Here is a 19,791-nt window from a genome sequence, read left to right as displayed (position 1 = left end):
ATTGATGTAATGATACAAATTGCAACTCTGTGGAGTTGCTATCAGAGGTAGCACTTAACGAAAAAAATAAGAAATGCCGTATTTAGTGGAAAGTGTTTACCAATGCTGTGCTTACAGCCACACTCAATTTCTCAAATTGTGATATATATTGGAGAGATCTTTAATATCCGTTTTATTATTGATACAATTTTGGTCTTTCTTTATGTGAATCATCTCCAATATACATCTTTTGTTATAATTTTGCTCTTTTTCCAAAATCTGTACATTTTCAAAATCAAAACTATGGTTATTTTCTACAGATAATATTTTTTATATTTCTAAAGCCGCGTATCCATTTCGCGAGGTTGCCGCGCGCGGCTTGTTCGTTGCTGTTGCCGCGAAAAGTAGATACCACACTGTTACGCGCGGCAAAGCAATGAAGTCTCGTGCGTCGCGCAAGGCAAATCCCAAGTGTGTCTCGCGAGGCGCGCGTCAGCTTCGTGAAATGGATACGTGGCTTAACACCACTAATCTGGTCAATTCCTTATGGTTGAAGATAAAGACCTTCATATACCATTTAAAAAATGCTTAATATCAAGATAGTTCGTTTCCTATTCATCTTTTTAGTTCGCCAACATTCACACTAAACTTTCGTTTTTGTAGATCGGTAGAGGTTCTTTCAAAACCGTATACAGAGGCCTTGATACACAGACTGGCGTTGCAGTTGCTTGGTGTGAATTACAGGAAAAGAAACTAAATAAGACTGAGCGACAAAGATTTAGGGAAGAAGCGGAGATGTTGAAGAAGCTTCAACATCCCAACATTGTGAGATTTTATAATTACTGGGAATCCCCGGGCAGTAAGAAGAAGAATATAGTACTGGTTACGGAACTCATGTTGAGTGGTACATTAAAAGCGTAAGTACTACCATTTTATTTTTGAAATACTTGTAATATTCTGTAATTCTATTTATAGAAGACGGCAATGCATATCTAAAATCCTTGAATGCTTTGACTCTAAAACTGATTTTATCATACTCTGAGATGTTTCATCCTGCATAAGGGCTCATCAGATGGTGGTAGTTCGATGCTGAGTGACACATAAGTACTCCTGTCTATTTGGTAGTTCTTCTTCTTTAAGTATTGTGCCCAAATTTTAGGGGTGTTTAGCTTCCAAGACAATTTGCCGATATAGTTCTCGATCTTGTGCGGCATGTAATAATTGATCTGCTGATAAGCCAGTCCATTGACGAAGGTTTCAGAGCCATGAATATTTCTTCCTACCAATTCCTCTTTTTCCGTCGATCTTTCCATTCAGTATTAACTGCAGCATCCTGTATCTGCTATCTCTCATTATATGCCCGAGATATTCAAGTTTTCTCTTTTTTATCATCTTGATTAAGTCACTTTCGTCTTGAACTACCCTGTTTAAGACTTCTCTGTTTGAAATGCGTTGAAATTTGGTAGTGAAATGTGCGTAATAAGACCTGCCCTCCTATCTTTGAATTTTTCTTTGATATACCACTATTTGATGAGCCGTATGTATAGCAAAACATATGTAAGCAACATGTAATTGTTATAAAAATAAATTTAGTTATTAAAAATTTCCTACTAATTCACTGTACGTCATTGAAATATATAGGTTCAATTTTAAACTTTCTAAAGGTAGCTAAGCCCTCCGGACAGTATATTTTAGGAGAGAGTAGGAAAATTTACAATAAGGATCAGAAGTATAGCTAAGAACATTTTAATATCCACCACAAGATGAATATTTTCAAAATTAAAATTAAAAAATATTTTACTACACCACCTTTTCTTCATTTTTGCGTTTGTCACATTCTAACAATCTTAAATTACCAATTTACAAAATTATGAATGGATTATTATAGCTATATTTAAGTAACATGCTTTAGAATTGGCCAACATGTTTTCTTGTTGGCATTTGTTTTATAAAATGAGCATAATTATAAATATTATGCTTAGCTTAAGCAACAACCAACGGTAAATTAAGATACTGAACCAGTATTAAGCTTTCTGTGAATTTTTTTATATTCAATGTATACAACTTAGGTGAACCGACTATACCATTGGATATACGAGTACTTCTTTATCTACTTCTTTATCTAGTTGTTGTTCTGAAGCTATTTTCTTGTGGCATTTTTACAATTTTAACTATTTATAATGGGAAATAAGCCACAATATTATTAAAAAATGATTTTTATTAACGTTTCGACGCCCAAATCAGGTGCCGTTGTCAAAATACAAAATACTACTAACATAAACAAAAATGTTGTTGCTTAGTAAAAAAATTCTTCTAATAATTTATTTAATTTGACTCATTTATATCGGCAATTCAGATACATATGATACATTTTAAAGTAGAAGACTTTAAAATGATATTGCCAATATTTATGAGTTGTGTTCCTGGGACGACTTTACTGAAAGATATAGTTCATTCGATTACATGAAATCAACCCCAACTCAAGAATATCCGTCACAAAAAAAAATCATAGCATGTGATCTGTCTTTAAAAAAACAACCACATGCAACGGTGACATTAATTATTAAAACATTAATTAATAACTCGTGATTTACTATGAGATCTCTAACGCGAGAATTTTAATGTCACCGTTGCATGTGGTTGTCTTTTTAAAGACAGATCACATGCTATGATTTTTTTTGTGATGGATATTCTTGAGTTGGGGTTGATTTCATGTAATCGAATGAACTATCTTTCAGTAAAGTCGTCCCAGGAACGCAACTCATAAATATTAGCAATATCATTTTAAAGTCTTCTACTTTAAAATGTATCATATGTATCTGAATTGTCAATATAAATGAGTCAAATTAAATAAATTATTAGAAGAATTTTTTTACTAAGCAACAACATTTTTGTTTATGTTAGTAGTATTTTGTATTTTGACAACGGCACCCGATTTGGGCGTCGAAACGTTAATAAAAATCATTTTTTAATAATATTGTGGCTTATTTCCCATTATAAATAGTTAAAATTCTTTATCTAGATCTACTTCTTTATCTAGATCTACTTCTTTATCTTTATCTACTTCTTTTCGTACTTCTTTATCTAGAGTATACTAGAGTATATAGAGAATAATATAGTCTATAATTTAAATTTAACACTAAAATTATGTATACTCCTATCCATATCCAAATTCAGAAGGTAGAAAATATATATCTGCTTGTTTAACGATTTCTGCTTCAATATTTTTATTTCAAATTGTATCTTGTTAGTATGTGAACTTTCATGCACTTTATTTTAGAAGCTTTAGTCAATACTTTTACAAATTGGTTATTTTTATTACTACTGACATTGATAATTTCTTAACCTAATAGACAAGAAATATCTACATTAGTTTTTTTCACTACCTGATTTTTTCTGTGCTAATTTTTTTAGTTTGTTCTTGTCAATGCTCCTATACATGAATTTCACAATTTCATTATTATATTTAAGATTCAATTTAGGCTGCATTAAAAGTAATTTAAGTAAACTCATTATCTCTAAGGTAATGCTTCATCACAAACACCAATGAGACCACTAAAAGTTTTGATTCTAAGTTAGTTTCTTATTGTAGTTAATTTTGCAAGATTTCCATGTGTTTCAGAACTTTTGAGAATATGTAAAATAAACCACATGCAGTCAAATGAGGTTTGGCTTTGAATGCTGCTTGTTTATGAATTTTATTACATTACTGTCAAATAACTCTCCTATACACGTTACAAAAGTAGAGTAAAAAAATTTAAACAAGTTCGTTATATTTTGACTGCCAGTGTGGGAGTAGCTAAACGTCGAAAAGAAAGAAGGCTTATTCGAATTTCTGCTGTAATTAGATTGGCCAATTTTTTTGATGGCTCTGTCTATATCATATGCTTTAATTTTTGACTCAAAATACCATATTAATGACGAGAAAATCCTGTTATGGTAATTATCAGTTTTACCGTTTATGACAATATGGAATATTGTATGGAATAAGCAATAAAAAATATGCCAGATGTATATTAACTGATGTGTTTTGTGTTGTAGTTATTTAAGAAGATTCAAGAAAATCAACCCAAAAGTATTGAAATCTTGGTGCAGACAGATCCTAAAAGGTTTGGCCTTCCTGCATTCAAGATCGCCGCCAATCATCCACAGAGATTTGAAATGTGATAACATTTTTATAACTGGAGGAACAGGGTCTGTAAAGATTGGCGATTTGGGTCTAGCAACGTTGAAGAACAGAAGTTTTGCTAAATCGGTAAGACATCATGAATTTTTTAAAATAAACACTTTTTTCAATGAAAATGTGAGACATCTTATATTTAAATTCGTTCAGAGAAGACCAACCTCTTACGTACAATTCACCCTCTTTAGGGATCATCAGAGAGGTTCCATAATCTGCTAGAGCAGACTGTAGCGGTTACGCTACTAATTAAATTAATTAAATTAAAATTGCATTAATAATATCCCTCAAGAAATTCCTTGTGATACGCCCGCGATCGATTTTAAAACGACATTTCTCTGCTCACGCGCGATAAGATCTTTGTAGTGGAAGCGAAAGTGATTTCTCACTTTCACTTGTATCACAAGGAATTTCTTGAGGGATTTTATTAATGCAATTTTAATTTAATTAATTTAATTAGTAGCGTAACCGCTAGACGTACGTTTCATCCTCTTTAGGGATATCGGAGAAGCTCCATAGTCTGCTCAGAGCAGATCATGGAGCCCCTCCGATGATCCCTAAAGAGGATGAAACGTATGTAAGAGGATGTTGGTCTTCTCTAAACGAATTGAAATATTAGATGTCTCTCATTTTCATTTTCTCTTAGTATTACTCCTATCTGAGTGCAAGGAACCAAGAACCGTTGGAATTTTTAGCCAGATGCATAGACAGGTAGTAAAATTTTAGATTTCCCCTGGTCTTCTTCTAATTCATCGTTCGTCTGATGTGCAAGTATTAGAAATCACGAATACAGGTGTTACCATAATTTGGTCCCAGTAGAAGTATTTAGTTCTCCGGAACTAAACTTTCGAACTTTTTTCAACTTTGTTTTTTGTTCAAGGTAATTGGTACTCCTGAATTTATGGCACCTGAAATGTATGAAGAACACTACGATGAGGGTGTGGATGTCTATGCATTTGGAATGTGTATGTTGGAGATGGCTACCAGTGAATATCCATATTCAGAATGTACAGGACCAGCTCAAATATACAAGAAAGTCATTTCTGTAAGTATAATTAGTAAAATTAATTATTTAGAAATATAAATATGTTTTCAGGAATATAGTAAAGCGGAGAACGCTGATTAAGGGCATGTCAAACTTTTCGAAAGTCTAAGCTACATCTAAAAAGACAGTAGGATAGAATTTATTTTTTTGTAATGATTTTTATGTTATATTATCTGTTATGTACTTGGTCAGTTTTGATGATTTGGTATAAGAATTTTTCGATGTACTATTGGTTTTTCAATCTTTCAGTCTATAATTCGTTAGAAGGTCGCCGTCATTATAACTTCTGCCAATTTCCATAGCCTGGAGAGATCTCTCAGTCTGAATGAAGCATTTATTAAATTAATCAGCTTTACTATTGCTTTCCGTTGTAACTCCTTTAGTAGTTATCTAGTAAGCAGATCATATCCTGGAGCTTTTTTACGCTTTATATTTTCTTTTATCTCTATTGCAACTTTTTTAAGCGATGTTGGGATTATTCTTTCTTCTGTCTGGACTGGCGCCTCCCATCTGTTCTTCTCCCTTGATTATCATTAGACCTAAATGTGTTTTCCAAGTGGACCACAAATCTCTCCGCTTTCTACTCGGTGCTTCTATCCCAACTACCATTTTCCATCCTAATTTTATGAGCATGGATAACTGGTCTCTCCAGACTCTTTGTTGCCCTCCAGAGTGAACAATCTGTGCTAAACTATTAGCTGTTAAATTGCTTAGGTAGGTTTTGATTGATATATTCTTTAAACTTTGTATCTCTCTTTAGGTGTTGATTGATATATTCTTTAAATTTTGTATCTGTCTTCTTTTTTGTTGAGTGGCATTATGTAAACGGGATTTATATTATGGGGCCTTGGTTTACTGCCTTCTTTTTTTTAGTGTTCTTTTTTCTTTTATGAGATATATGATTTCTCTTGGATAATTTTTTTTCTGATGACTAAATCAACCAAATTTAATTCTATAGGTGAGTAATCTGAGTCCATATCCCAGCCATCGTTAACATAAAGATAGTTTGCGAGATATTTTTGAAGATAAAGAAGTCCAGTACATTGTTCTATCGGTTGATATTGGCTCACAGTTCTGTTGTTTAATAGCCGATATTAGTTTTCTACTTTTAGTTGTAGTTAGTTCTGAACCCCAATATGTGTTCTTTGCATTACCAGTGATGTATCTCTTGTCTAGTCTTCATAAACTCCACATGTTGCTCTCTCTATTGATGTCTAGGGAGATAATATAACAAGGTTATGTTCAGATTATAAAATTTAAACTGAATAGAGACTGTTGTGCCTTGTATGTGTTTTTACGTATTTTAGCTTTTTATGGTGTTGAATATTTTCTTTAATTATGATCACACTACCTCCTTTAGCTACATTATATGGTTGTATAGTATGATAAACTTTTATGTATGATTGTTTAGTCAAATGTGTCTCAGATATAAGACATTGATCAATTTTTTTCTGTATGTAGGACTGATCGAAGTTTATTCTGTTGTTGAAGCAGTCCATTCCCACTCCATGCCATTATCCGGGATTCTTTAGCCATTTCTGGTCTTAGCAATATATCCTTTACCGCTGTAATCTCGGTAACTCTCTGACATAAATATTCATTAAATTTTCGTAGCTATCTAAGTTTATTCAGAATCAGCTGTAGTGTTGTTTGTTCTGCTTCACTCTTTTAGCTAATCTTCTTTTCTGTTGTCATTCGCTTTCGAAATTTATTTGTTTTCTCTTACATGCCTGAGTCAAGTGTTTGTTAATACACTTCATCTTGGTTCCTTCGAGCACTATTATTCTGCGAATGTCTATATCACTGACACCTTTTACATTCCGGGACCAGGTTTGAACTTATGAATGGTTGTATTTAACTCTTAAACTTAAGATATCAGTGAGCCCATACATTTTATTAATATCTTCATCCTTTCTAAACGCCAAAATGAACATACTGACATGGCATGAACTGACAGTGAATGGACCAAAATTACTACTTGCATACACGGATGATATTGACATCGTGGGAAACACAGTCACCGATGTGAAGGAGACTTTCAATAAATTAAAGGAAGATGAAAAAAACTGGTCTAGGGGTCAATGAAGAGAAAACCAAATACATGTGCATCAACAGACAAAAGGGACGATATAGAATAGGGCAAAATGTCACGATAGACCCAATAACTTTGAAAGAGTGGAGAGTTTTAAATATCTCGGAGCGACAGTCGCCGCAGATAATGATATCACGGAAGAGGTAAAAGGGAGAATTCAGGCAGCAAACAGATGTATGTATAGCCTACACAACACTATTAAATCTAAGAGCCTTATATGAACATCAATAATCAGGATATATAAAACGTGGACGCTAACAAAAGCAATGATGAACTTAGATGTTTTGACAGTCACTGACTCAACTATCATGGACGACCGTTCGAGATGGAAGCGAGTTATGCAGTGAGTCAAGTCCCACCCTGGGTTGTATTGCTACGAGAAGCAGAAGAAGAAGAAGAAAATGAACATATTAAACAGTTCCTTGCTGCACTACTTTAATTTATTGACAACATTGAGTACTTTATAGCCTGTTATTAAATCTTATATGATTGCTTGAAGCTGGAAATATTCTTCTATTAGTCGGAGAGATAGAAGCGGATTTTGTGCGTGATAAGTAATATGGAAAAACTATACGGGGATATGTTAAATTAGTTGTGTACATGACTTTCACCAACTACCGGAAACCAGAGTTGGGGCCGAGGGTAGTTATAAGGGGTCAAAGTCGCGGATTTTATAATTTTTCCTTATGACGCTCATGATCGAGATAGTGCACCAAAATTTGGGAATAAGTAGGTCATGACGTAACTAAGTAAAATCTCTAGGGGCGAAATGCTGCGTGGCCGACAAAGGGGTGGGGGTAGGGGTGAATATAAAAAATATAAAGGGTTTTTTGCGACGTTCGTGATTGAGATAGTGGACCAAAATTTGGGAATAAGTAGATCATGACATTACTAAGTAAAATCCCCAGAGCCGGAAACCAGAGTTGGGGGTGAGGGTAGTTATAAGGGGTCAAAGTCGCCGTTTTTATTATTTTTTTTGTGGCGCTCATGATCGAGAGAGTGCACCAAAATTTGGGAATAAGTAGGTCATGACGTAACTAAGTAAAATCTCCAGGCGTGGCACGCTGCGTGGCCGACAAAGGGGCGGGGCAGGGGTGAATAAAAAAATATAAGGATTTTTTTGCGACGTTCGTGATTGAGAGAGTGTACCAAAATTTGGGAATAAGAATCAAGTTTGGGAATGACATAACTAAGTAAAATCCTCAGAGCCGGAAATCAGAGTTGGGCATGAGGGTAGTTATAAGGGGTCAAAATCGCCGTTTTTATTATTTTTTTTGTGACACTCATGACCGAGATAGTGCACCAAAATTTGGGAATAAGTAGGTCATGAGGTAACTAAATACAATATCCAGGGCTGGAACGCTGCGTGGCCGATAAAGGGGTGGGGGTAGGTGTGAATATAAAAAATATAAGGGGTTTTTTGCGACGTGCTAAATTGTGATAGTGCACCAAAATTTGGGAATAAGTATACCATGACTTAGCTAAGTAAAATCCCCAGAGCCGGAAACCAGAGTTGGGGATGAAGGTAGTTTTAAGGGGTCAAAGTCGCAGTGTGTATTATTTTTTTTGTGACCCGGCACAACATTTGTCCCCCACGGAGCGTTCCGCCCCTGGAGATTATAATTAGTAATGTCATGATCTACTTATTCCCAAATTTTGGTGCATTATCTCGATCACGAACGGCAAAGAAACCCCCATTTACTTTTATACTCACCCCTGCCTACCACCCCTTTGTACCCCAAGCAGCGTTCCGCCCCTGAAGATTTTACTTAGTTACGTCATAACCTACTTACTCCCAAATTTTGGTGCACTATCTCCATCATGAGCGCCACAAAAAAAAATAAAAACCGCGAATTTTACCCCTTATAACTACCCTCATCCGCCACTCTGGTTTTCGCCGCTTTAAGAAGTATTTACCGTAAGAATATTACTTACTTATGTCATGGTCTACTTATTCCCAAATTTTGGTGCGCTATCTCAATCACGAACGTCGCAAAACACCCCTTACATTTTTTTATATTCACCCCTGCCCCACCCCTTTGTCGGCCACGCAGCGTTTCACTCCTGGAGATTTTACTTAGTTACGTCATGACCTACTTATTCCCAAATTTTGGCGCGCTATCTCGATCATGAGCGTCACAAATAAAAATAATAAAAAACGGAACTTTGACACCTTATAACTACCTTCCTTCCCCACTCTGGTTTCCGGCTCTGGGGATTTTAATTATTTATGTCATGGTCTACTTATACCCAAATTTTGGTGCACTATCTCAATCACGAACGTCGCAAAAAACCCCTTATATTTTTTATATTCACCCCTACCCCCACCCCTTTGTCGGCCACGCAGCGTTGAGCCCCTAGAGATTTTACTTAGGTACGTCATGACCTACTTATTACCAAATTTTGGGGCACTATCTCGATCATGAGCGTCATAAAAAAAATAATAAAATCCGCGACTTTGACCCCTTATAACTACCCTCGGCCCCAACTCTGGTTTCCGGCCGTTGGTGAAAGTCATGTACACAACTAATTCAACATATCCCCGTATAGTTTTTCCATATTACTTATCACGCACAAAATCCGCTCCCAGCTCTTAGACTATATATCTCTTTCTTGTTTCTAATAGGTGTGGTATGGGACTTTTTTGTTAGTTAGAGATTATCAAATTTATATTTGAGTATTCGGTGCGTTAATTTTTATAACTTCATTATTCATTCTCTTTGCCATGAGGTTAATTTTATTTACTTTTAGGTGATCATTTAGTTAATTTAGCTTTAACAGTTGGTTTGTCTTCCACATATTGTTTTTACGCTAACGGAAGAAAAAGTGCCGTATCTATTGTTCGTTTCTTGTTTGTTTTTTCTTCCTTTCGTATCCATACTGTTTCTCTTGATAATTATTCCTCTCCTGTACAATACTTCTGTATTTTCAGAATTTTCTTCTCTTTTTTACTTTCTAGTTGGTCCATATTTTTTTAACATCTAGATCTAGATAGTTTTATTAATTTTTATTTTTTCGGCTTTAAACTGCAGACATCGCACATTGGGTATATGTACGTTGGAATGAGACCAACTTACTTCGGTTTAATTATCACTGTTGCGGTAACGTTAATAACGTATGTCATTTGAACTGCAGATAACACTGGCGATAAATGCTATCTTATTTGATTGATAATAAAAATAACACGATATTCCCTGAGTATAATACAACAATCTAATAATTTAATGTGATATTTGACGCCATGTGTAAAAAAATTATTACAGGAATTTAAATGTGGTGTTATCATTGGGATGCCTAGATGTTATGGACAGCCTGACAGAATAAGAAACAACAACAATACGAAACAGCATTCAATGAAAACACGGAAATTCAGAGGATATGTGGTGTATATCAAGACAGCCGTTCCATTCTCATTTCGTCCTCAATCTTCCATATATTTTTTACAAATATTCTGGGTAATATTCTCATATATGCGAGTATTTCTGTAGTTCTTGACATTTCTTGTTTTATATAATATGCTATGTGGTCCTCATTGATTCATTTTTACAAATATTTTGCAGTATAGTTCTTCATAATTTTTTGTTTTTTTTTCTGGCCCCTTCACCTCAAGAACAAAGTACAAATTAATTTTTTATAGACGAAGACGAAGTAGTTTTTAGAAGTAAGATTGTTTTGCCTTCGCATTGCAGCTGAATAAAAATGGTATACATTTTTATTTTTTAATTTTTTATATTTTAGGGCATCAAACCTGCCAGTTTCGACAAAGTTCAGAATCCCGAAATTAAGGACGTTATAGAAAGTTGCATCAGGCCTAGGAAAGAAGACAGGCCTAAAGTCAAAGATCTCCTTAACCACGCCTTCTTCGAAGAGGACGTGGGGTTGAAAGTCGAGGTGGTTTCACAAGAGGGCAAGAAGATAGTGTTTAGGCTGAGGGTCATCGATCCCAAGAAGAGAACGCATAAACATAAAGAAAACGAAGCCATACAGTTTGAATTCGATATGGAGATGGACAGATATATGACGATTGCGGAGGAGATGGTAAGCATATTTAATATATTCTTATGATTGTTTTTTATTTGTTATGTACAGTGGAACCTCGATAACTCGGATTAATCGGGACCGCGGCCGATCCGGGTTATCGAAAATCCGGGTTAGCCGGAGAATATAATAAAAATTAATAACATACGGTATACTTATAGATAAACTCTGTTATAATTGAAATATCATGAAATATATATGCACAGTACACATCTAAATTACGTATACTTGTATAGACTATAGACTCTATAGTATAGAGTATTGTTCAATTTTTGGTAAAAAACTCATGCATAGACAAAAAAACACGCAAACACAAACCTATCTGAAGCACGATTACAGAACGGAAGCGAAAAATACGACTGTACTATACACAATACGGTCACAATCGGAACAATGGTGTTATTTAAGAACAGTGGAGACTATAAGACCATTGTTTAAAAAAGAATTTTTTAAATAGTCTTTTAGTCTTTTTTGAACAATGCTAAGACAGTTTGAAATAAATAAAGAAATACAGGTGCCTGTTGTTTCTGATAATCCGAGACAATGAACGTCGCTCTGACGCCGTGTGCCATGAGACATTTTTACTATTGTATAGTTCAAATTACACAAATACACATTATCTCTCAAATATTATATTACATACATTTTTATTGTTGAAATGTTTGTCCGGAATGAAAAATCGATCCGGGTTAGCCGGACTTCCGGGTTATCGGGGGCCGACTTATCGGGGTTCCACTGTATTTTTTTTTGTAAAAGACAATACAGGGTGTCCAGAAACTCTACCGACAAACGAAGACAGGAGATTGCTCAGATAATTTTAAGACAATTTAACCCAATTCACCTAGTCCGAAAATGCTTCCTAAGGGAGCTAGAGCTCTTTGAAGGTGGCGCCAAGTAATTAGTTTTTCTTAAATGCCTCCAGAACGCTTCTAGTTAGAAAAACAAAAATTGGTACGCATATTTATCTTCCAGAGATAAATCGATTACATCCATTGTGAATTTCTAGTGCCGGTCATAGGCGTCCGTTTTGGTTAGGGCAACGGTTATTTTTTCGCATAACTTTTTTTTTCTTTAAAATTAAAGCATTTTTGATTCTGGAATATTAAATTGTGAGGTATTCTAGTACTAAAAGCTACTCTTGCTTTAAGTCGGTAGACACACCGTTTTCTAGAAATATCGATTTGAAAATGTTTCTAATGATAATTTAATTATCTAGTGTCAAAAATGTTCTGAAGCTATTTCCTTGTGGCATACTACAGTAGAACCCCGCAAATCCGAACTAATTGGGGGGACAGCCTGTTCGGATTCCGAAAAGTTCTGTTTATCCGAAAGTTAGCCTAAGAAGCTAACGAAGATGATTTTTAAAAGATTTGGACTGCCACCGATCCCTTTATGAAACTCTATCCGCACGTTTATGCCTCCAATATTCTAAAGCTGAAAAATATTTAGATCACTGAAATATTAAATCGCTAACGCCAGTAGTTTTGTTTCTTTGTTTCGTCACGGGACATGGGAATTCAGCCATGTAAATGATTCATTTAATTTGTAATCTGGATATTGATTACACTATGTTTCTCATGTTTCTTATCTTTTTCAATGTTTTCGTTCATAGTATACCATGGAAAATGTGTATTATGCACATTCCTTTATTGATTGTGTTTAGTCTAACTCGACGCTTTTATTCACCCATTACGGCTGCCCCAAGTAGAAACACTGTATATCCATTCTTTTCAAAACCACTTTTATTGCATTTTTGGATTTAGGGTGTTGTTATCTACCATTTACCAAGGAAAAAAAATAAAAAATGAGTAGAACCGCAATTTAACATTGCTATGAAACACATTATATTACATTCAATCTTCACTTCACCACTTTACGTTTTCTACTCTGGTGAACATTTTTCGAATTGGCGCTTACAGTGTTTCTACTTGGGACAGCCGATTAGTGTTCCAGTGTTTAATACTGTAGCTAGCATCTTACGTAATTATTTTCTCACATAATAAACATGTTTTTAAATTTTTATTTTGAATTTTTAAATTTTTTTTTTCACTTTCCGTTGGTTCGGATTTGCCGAAAGTTCGGATTTGCGGGGTTCGGATTTTAGTCCTGTCGCCAGGGGGGGTACAACGGCCTCGTTAATTCAGATGGACTTACCCAAATTTTTTTTATGTATTTTGACCCGTAGAACACGAATTTTTTGGGTAACAGTTGATCCGGATGTCGATAAGATTGTTATAGACCAAGAACTTGAGGAATCAAATAACAGCGATTTTTGGCAAAACAAAACAATATTTTGTATTTTTTGGGTCATTTTAAGCAAAAAATATTTCTACAAGTTTTTTAGTAGGATGCACAGTTTTCGAGATAAACGCGGTTGAACTTTCAAAAAATCGAAAAACTGCAATTTTTAAACCCGAATAACTTTTGATTAAAAAATAAAATAGCAATTCTGCTTAGCGCCTTTGAAAGTTCAAGTCAAATTATGTCGGTTTTGATTATTTGCATTGCTAAAAATTTATTGTGTTATTGCTAAACAAAGCTACAAACAACTAGTGCGTGAGTGATGTTTCTATGATTTCTCATTTAAAATCGAACGAGTAGGTAGAATAGGTACTAGTGCAATCAAGACTATTTCTACGTTACATGCGTTAAAACGCATGTAAAAGCACGGGAAACCCTACGTGTTTATAGCTTTGTTAAACAATAAAAAAATAAATTTTTACCAATGCAAATAATCAAAACCGATATAATTTGACTTAAACTTTCAAATGCGGTAAGCAGACTTGCTATTTTATTTTTTAATCAAAAGTTATTCGGGTTCAAAAATTGCAATTTTTCGATTTTTTTAAAGTTCAACCGCGTTTATCTCGAAAACTGTGCATCCTACGAAAAAACTTGTAGAAATATTTTTTACTTAAAATGGCCCAAAAAATACAAAATATTGTTTTGTTTTGCCAAAAATCGCTGTTATTTGATTCCTCAAGTTCTTGGTCTATAACAATCTTATCGACATCCGGATCAACTGTTACCCAAAAAATTCGTGTTCTACGGGTCAAAATACATAAAAAAAACTTGAGTAAGTCCATCTGAATTAACGAGGCCGTTGTACCCCCCCTGGCGACAGGACTATTTGCGGGGTTCTACTGTATTTATAATGGGAAATAAGCCACAATTTTACCAAAAAAAGATTTTATTTACGTTTCGAAGCCCAAATCGGGTTTCGTTGTCAAAATACAAAATACTACTAAAATAAAATATCAATAGAAAGAAAATACCACGATTAGTAAGTCAATAACATATCGAGTTAGTACAAATTTTATATTTTAGTATTACTTATTGTATATCTATGTATTATTAATATTATTTATAATTTAAACATATTAAAGTCAGAATTTGGTATTAGTTTTTTGAAGGTAAATTAAATGTAAGACCAAATACCTACGACGTCGGGATAGTATCACGAGGTTTTTTCCTGGTTTTCCCTCGTGATTTACTATGGAATCTTTAACTCGAGAATTTTACTGTCATCGTTGCATTTGGTTGTCTTCTTAAAGACAGATCACATGCTATGATATTTTTTTGTGACGGATATTCTTGAGTTGGGATTGATTTCATGAAATCGAATGAACTATCTTTTAGTAAAGTCGTCCCAGGAACGCAACTCATAAATATTGACGATATCATTTTAAAGTCTTCTACTTTAAAATGTATAATATACGTCTGAATTGCCAATATAAATGAGTCAGATTCAACAATATTTTTGTTTATTTTAGTAGTATTTTGTATTTTGACAACGAAACCCGATTTGGGCTTCGAAACGTTAATAAAATCTTTTTTTGGTAAAATTGTAGCTTATTTCCTATTATAAATAGTTGATTATGCTTAAAAATTAAAGACAAAAAAGCTATGCGATAAAATACCCGTTGACCTACCCAAAACCGACGCATATGACCGGTACTAGAAATTCGCAATTAATGAAATCGATTCATCTCTGGAATATAATTAAACGTACAAGTTTTCGTTTTTCTAAATAGTTTTTTTTTGACATTCAAAAAACCAACAATTTTCAAATTGATTTTTCTACAAAACTGTGTGTTCTATCGACTTAATGCAAGAGTACCTTTTAGTACTAGAATACCTCACAATTTAATAATCCAAAGTCAAAAATGCTTAAAAATTAAAGACAAAAAAGTTATGCGATGAAGTAACCGTTGCCCTACCCAAAATGGACTTCTATGACTGGCACTAAAAATTCGCAATGAATGGAGTAGATTTACCTCTGGAAGATAAATACGTATACCAATTTTTGTTTTTCTAAATAGAAGCGTTCCAGAGGTATTTAAGAAAAACTAATTACCAGACGCCATCTTCAAATAGCTCTAGCTCCCTTAGGAAGCATTTTCGGACTAGGTAAATTGGGTTAAATTATCTGAGCAATCTCCTGTCTTCGTTTGTTGGTAGACTTTCTGGACACCCTGAATAAAGCAATCAAAGGATTGAATATGATTTATTCGACTTATTCAACAATTCAACACTTGGAAGGCGATCTCATCATCATCAACCTGTACGCGTCCACTTCTGGACATAGGACTCCCTCAGCTCTTTCCATATGTCTCTGTCTTGTGCAGCTTGCATCCAGTTACCGATAACATGCTTCAGATCGTCGGTCCATCTGGTTGGTGGGCCTCTTCTGCTCCGTAGTGCTTCTTGTCGTGGCCTCCACTCGACAATACGTTTTGTCCATCGGTTGTCTGATAATCTGGCGACGTGTCCTGCCCAGCTCCACTTTAACGACGCGATTCTTTCGACAACGTCTGTTGTTTTAGTTCTACGCCATATCATTTGTCATATCATTAAGTCCATGCACTGGAATCGATAATAACAAACAAATAATTACTGCTATCAAAGAGCATGATGTTCACATTATTCTTAATTCTCAATGAAACTCATTTAGCTCCTCCGCAGCAAGGAAATATTCCAAATATCTACACTTTTATAGATGACAGGCTAGATGGATCGGGTGGTATGACAGTATTTATTGTCCATCAGTCTGGGAGTTGGTGACTGGGAGGATCGACTCCTCATTATGTCAGTCTCTCTCAGAAGTGGGAGGCTATATTCATTGATCAGGTTTTCCGTATAAGATTCTTACAATGAACCAGATGTATGATTTTACGTGATGAACGTAGATGATAATAGGTTGGCAGAGCTCCTAGAATAGGACAACTTTTTTTTTCTAAACACTGGGGAAGCTATAAGAATATCTACTGTTGAATCCTTGCAACTTAGTTGATCTAATAACACCACTAAGTGTGACTATGGACTGTTCGTGAAATTTTTTTATAGATGTATGGTCTAGTGATCATTTTCCATTCCTGAGCTATTTCGGGCGCGATAGAAACTTACCTAGAGTAAATGTCCCTGGGCAGGATCACGATGTTTTAATAGAAAAAACTAAAATGGGAGAATGCAACTCAATATATTAATGCTATTATTCGTGGCTGTCTTTTACTCATAATGTGTAGATTTTTAAAACTTAATAATACATTCAGCTTACCGGTATATTCACTTCCAATGACCTTGATGGGATGAGGAGTACGCAACTTTATTTAAAACCAAAAGAGATGTAGCTAAACAGTAAAAAAACAGGATTATTTAAGGAAAAGTATTATTTGTAGTGACTCAAAAAGTTCTCTGGGAAAATCACGAGAACTAGTTATAAAACCTCCACCGATTTCCTCGCCCTGCATATAATCAGAAAATTATCCATCTCCACAAATTAAATCTAGCGAGAAAATTACATATTAATTACAGTTGAACTAAAGGCACCTTTCAAAGATTTTCAAGCTAAATACAAAGAAAGGCTTTGGATCCGTTGGAAGAATTGTCTTTAACAAACGGATATGGTGCAATCAATAAATATAATATACACATATTGGATGAATAACCCTGGATGCTATTGTTGTACACTTCTGTAAATTTTACGTCAATATGTCATCTATCACAGTGACATTTTGATTTGGCAGCCCATTTATGTTAAAATTTCAAATGCTCTTTGATGCACAGATTCTTTTTGAATTACTTTACTATTTGAATCGGCAATCGTATTTAGTTTTATTAATATGTGTAAGTAAATTTATTAGTTTATAACATACCCAACTTAATATTTTTCATGTCTTTCATAGCTAGTTTTCCTATTTTTTAGGCAAAGTCTGGAATAATATTTGAAGATGATGCAAAAACTGTTGCACAATTATTGAAGACTCAAATAACTCAAATTACGAAGGAAAGAGAGAAGAAAACCAAAGAGGAAGAAGCTCTGGCTCAACAGTTGCAGTATCAACAGTATATACAACAACAGGTACAATATTTTTGCTTCCTCTTTTTTTACTTACAAATTAATCATTCCCACGGTGTTCTTTTATTTTACTCTGTATTTATTGATTTAAGGTTTTTTTGCTCATTCTGTCTCATATCTGTCACATAGGTGGAACAGCAAATGTCTCAGCAACAACAACAACAGCAACAGGTGCAAGCCGCAGTGCCTCAACAGCCACCACAGCCTCAGCAGCAACCACAACAGCAGTCTCAACCTCAAACAATGACGGGTTATCCACAGCCGCAGCAGCCTCCGCAGTACACCCAACAGCAATCTTATCAGCCACAGAGCTACTCGCAAGGACAACCTGTTATACAAGTAAGTAAAAAAATCATATAGAGTATTGCGTTTATCAGCAGCTGAGGTTTTTTTCTTGGGATTTATCTGTATACTTACTTTCTTACTTATTTACTAAGCCGTTCTCTTATACCTTACGGTGTGTAGGTAAGTGGAGTAATCAGACGTCTCCATGCCTTTCGGTCAGCGGATAGTCTCTCTGCCTCTCTCCGCTCAATATTTCTTTTTGCGAAAGCCTTCTCAATATCTGCGTTTCATGCTCTTGCTGGTCTGCCTCTTCGTCGTTTTTATCTGATGCAGCTTTTTATACCCTCTTTACAGTTCTACATAACTCATTCTCGCCATACAGGGTGATTGATTAGTGGGGTAACGCTCAATAGATCTGCTGTAGTACTAGATAGCAATAAAAGTTAATAACAAAAATGTTAGCCACCTTTGAGCGTCACATTACAAAATTAGTTAGAATGTTACAGGGTGGTCGATAACACAGTGGCAGACCAAACTTATGTTTTTTTAAATGGAACACCCTATATTTTATTTTAAATTAGAAATCCTGTTAACTCTTCCATCACAAAAATATAAAGGTTTGTTATGTTATACAGGGTATTTACAAGGTTATAACCAATTTTATATTAAAATCGTAACAAGTTCAACTCCCTGTATAAATAAAAATAAGCAAAACAACAATGATTTATTAATGCCATATTTTTTTACGTATTGTCAAAATTTTCAAGAATGATTGATATTGCTAATTTTCTTTATATCAAATACAGGGTGAGTCAAAACGCAAGTACATTATTTTCTCAGTAATTTTAAATGGAACACCCTGTATTTTATATCACTATTGAAAAGTACCATTACCGTACTTTAATTTTTAGATAACATTCCCTATGTCTAAATTTATTAGTTTTTGAGATATTTTCATTTTTCAATGGACCAGTAGCGTGGCCACCCAAATCACAAGAATTTAATAAACTGGACTGATTTTTTTGGGGTTACGTTAATAATGAAGTAAATTTACAAATGCTTCGTAGAGTAAGTAGCTCATTCAATGATCGTTTTTAGGTGTGCATAAATGTGTTAGGAGGTAATTTTGAACACCTTATGTAATTCAATATTAAAAATATTTTATTAAAAGTAGCTTCTAATGCTTCTAATTTTTTCAAACATGCTTTTTGCAAAATGTATTACTGATGAATTATTTTTCGTTCTTTATTTGTTACATTGTTACATTTACATACAAAAGTGGTGTTTGTCTTCACAAAATGTTGAATTTTGTGTTTGTGCGTTTTTTGTAAAATTTATACCAATTTCCTTTCTTTATTTGTTACATTTACATAAAAAAGTAGTTTTTAATGGTTTCAAAAATGTTGCATGTTGTGGTTGTGTTTTTCTTTGTAAAATGTATTACTAATAAATTATGTTTATTTCTTTATTTGCTACCGTCAATTGTCAATTCAGTTATGGCTTACTTAAAATTTAGATAAATTTAGACACCTAAAATAATTTTCCCTGAAAAATGAAAATATCTCGAAAACTAATAAATTTGGACATAGGGGATGTTATATAAAAATTAAAGTACGGTAATGTTACTTTTCAAGATATAAAATACAGGGTGTTCCATTTAAGGCTATGGGTACATAATTCGCAAATATTTTACGTGTATCCCTACTTTTTCTGTCTTTACACGGCAAATTACGTGTAGTAAAATTCACACTGGTGTGGATATGTAAACATTACTAGAATGTCATTCTACTTGAAAATGTCATAATTAATTTAAA

General features: G+C 34.2%; 1 protein-coding gene across 22 annotated transcripts in view; it reads left to right on the top strand.

The window, feature by feature from the left end:
* The window catches only part of LOC126881576 (titin), a 405,229-nt gene that overhangs the window by 287,029 nt on the left and 98,409 nt on the right, over nt 1–19,791 (top strand). For all 22 annotated transcript variants that reach the window (XR_007696921.1, XM_050645904.1, XM_050645903.1 and 19 more), the window contains 6 exons: nt 643–896; nt 4,021–4,234; nt 5,040–5,204; nt 11,035–11,334; nt 17,540–17,695; nt 17,822–18,031. Coding sequence is in view for 21 of the 22 variants with exons in the window: in XM_050645904.1 (XP_050501861.1) it covers nt 643–896; nt 4,021–4,234; nt 5,040–5,204; nt 11,035–11,334; nt 17,540–17,695; nt 17,822–18,031 (1,299 nt within the window). In the remaining variant the exon portion in view is untranslated. The remainder of the gene's footprint in view (nt 1–642; nt 897–4,020; nt 4,235–5,039; nt 5,205–11,034; nt 11,335–17,539; nt 17,696–17,821; nt 18,032–19,791) is intronic.

This window comes from Diabrotica virgifera, chromosome 3 (genome assembly GCF_917563875.1).
Source record: "Diabrotica virgifera virgifera chromosome 3, PGI_DIABVI_V3a".
In the NCBI taxonomy this organism is placed as follows: Eukaryota; Metazoa; Arthropoda; class Insecta; order Coleoptera; family Chrysomelidae; genus Diabrotica; species Diabrotica virgifera.
This window is presented reverse-complemented; position numbering and strand designations above follow the sequence as displayed.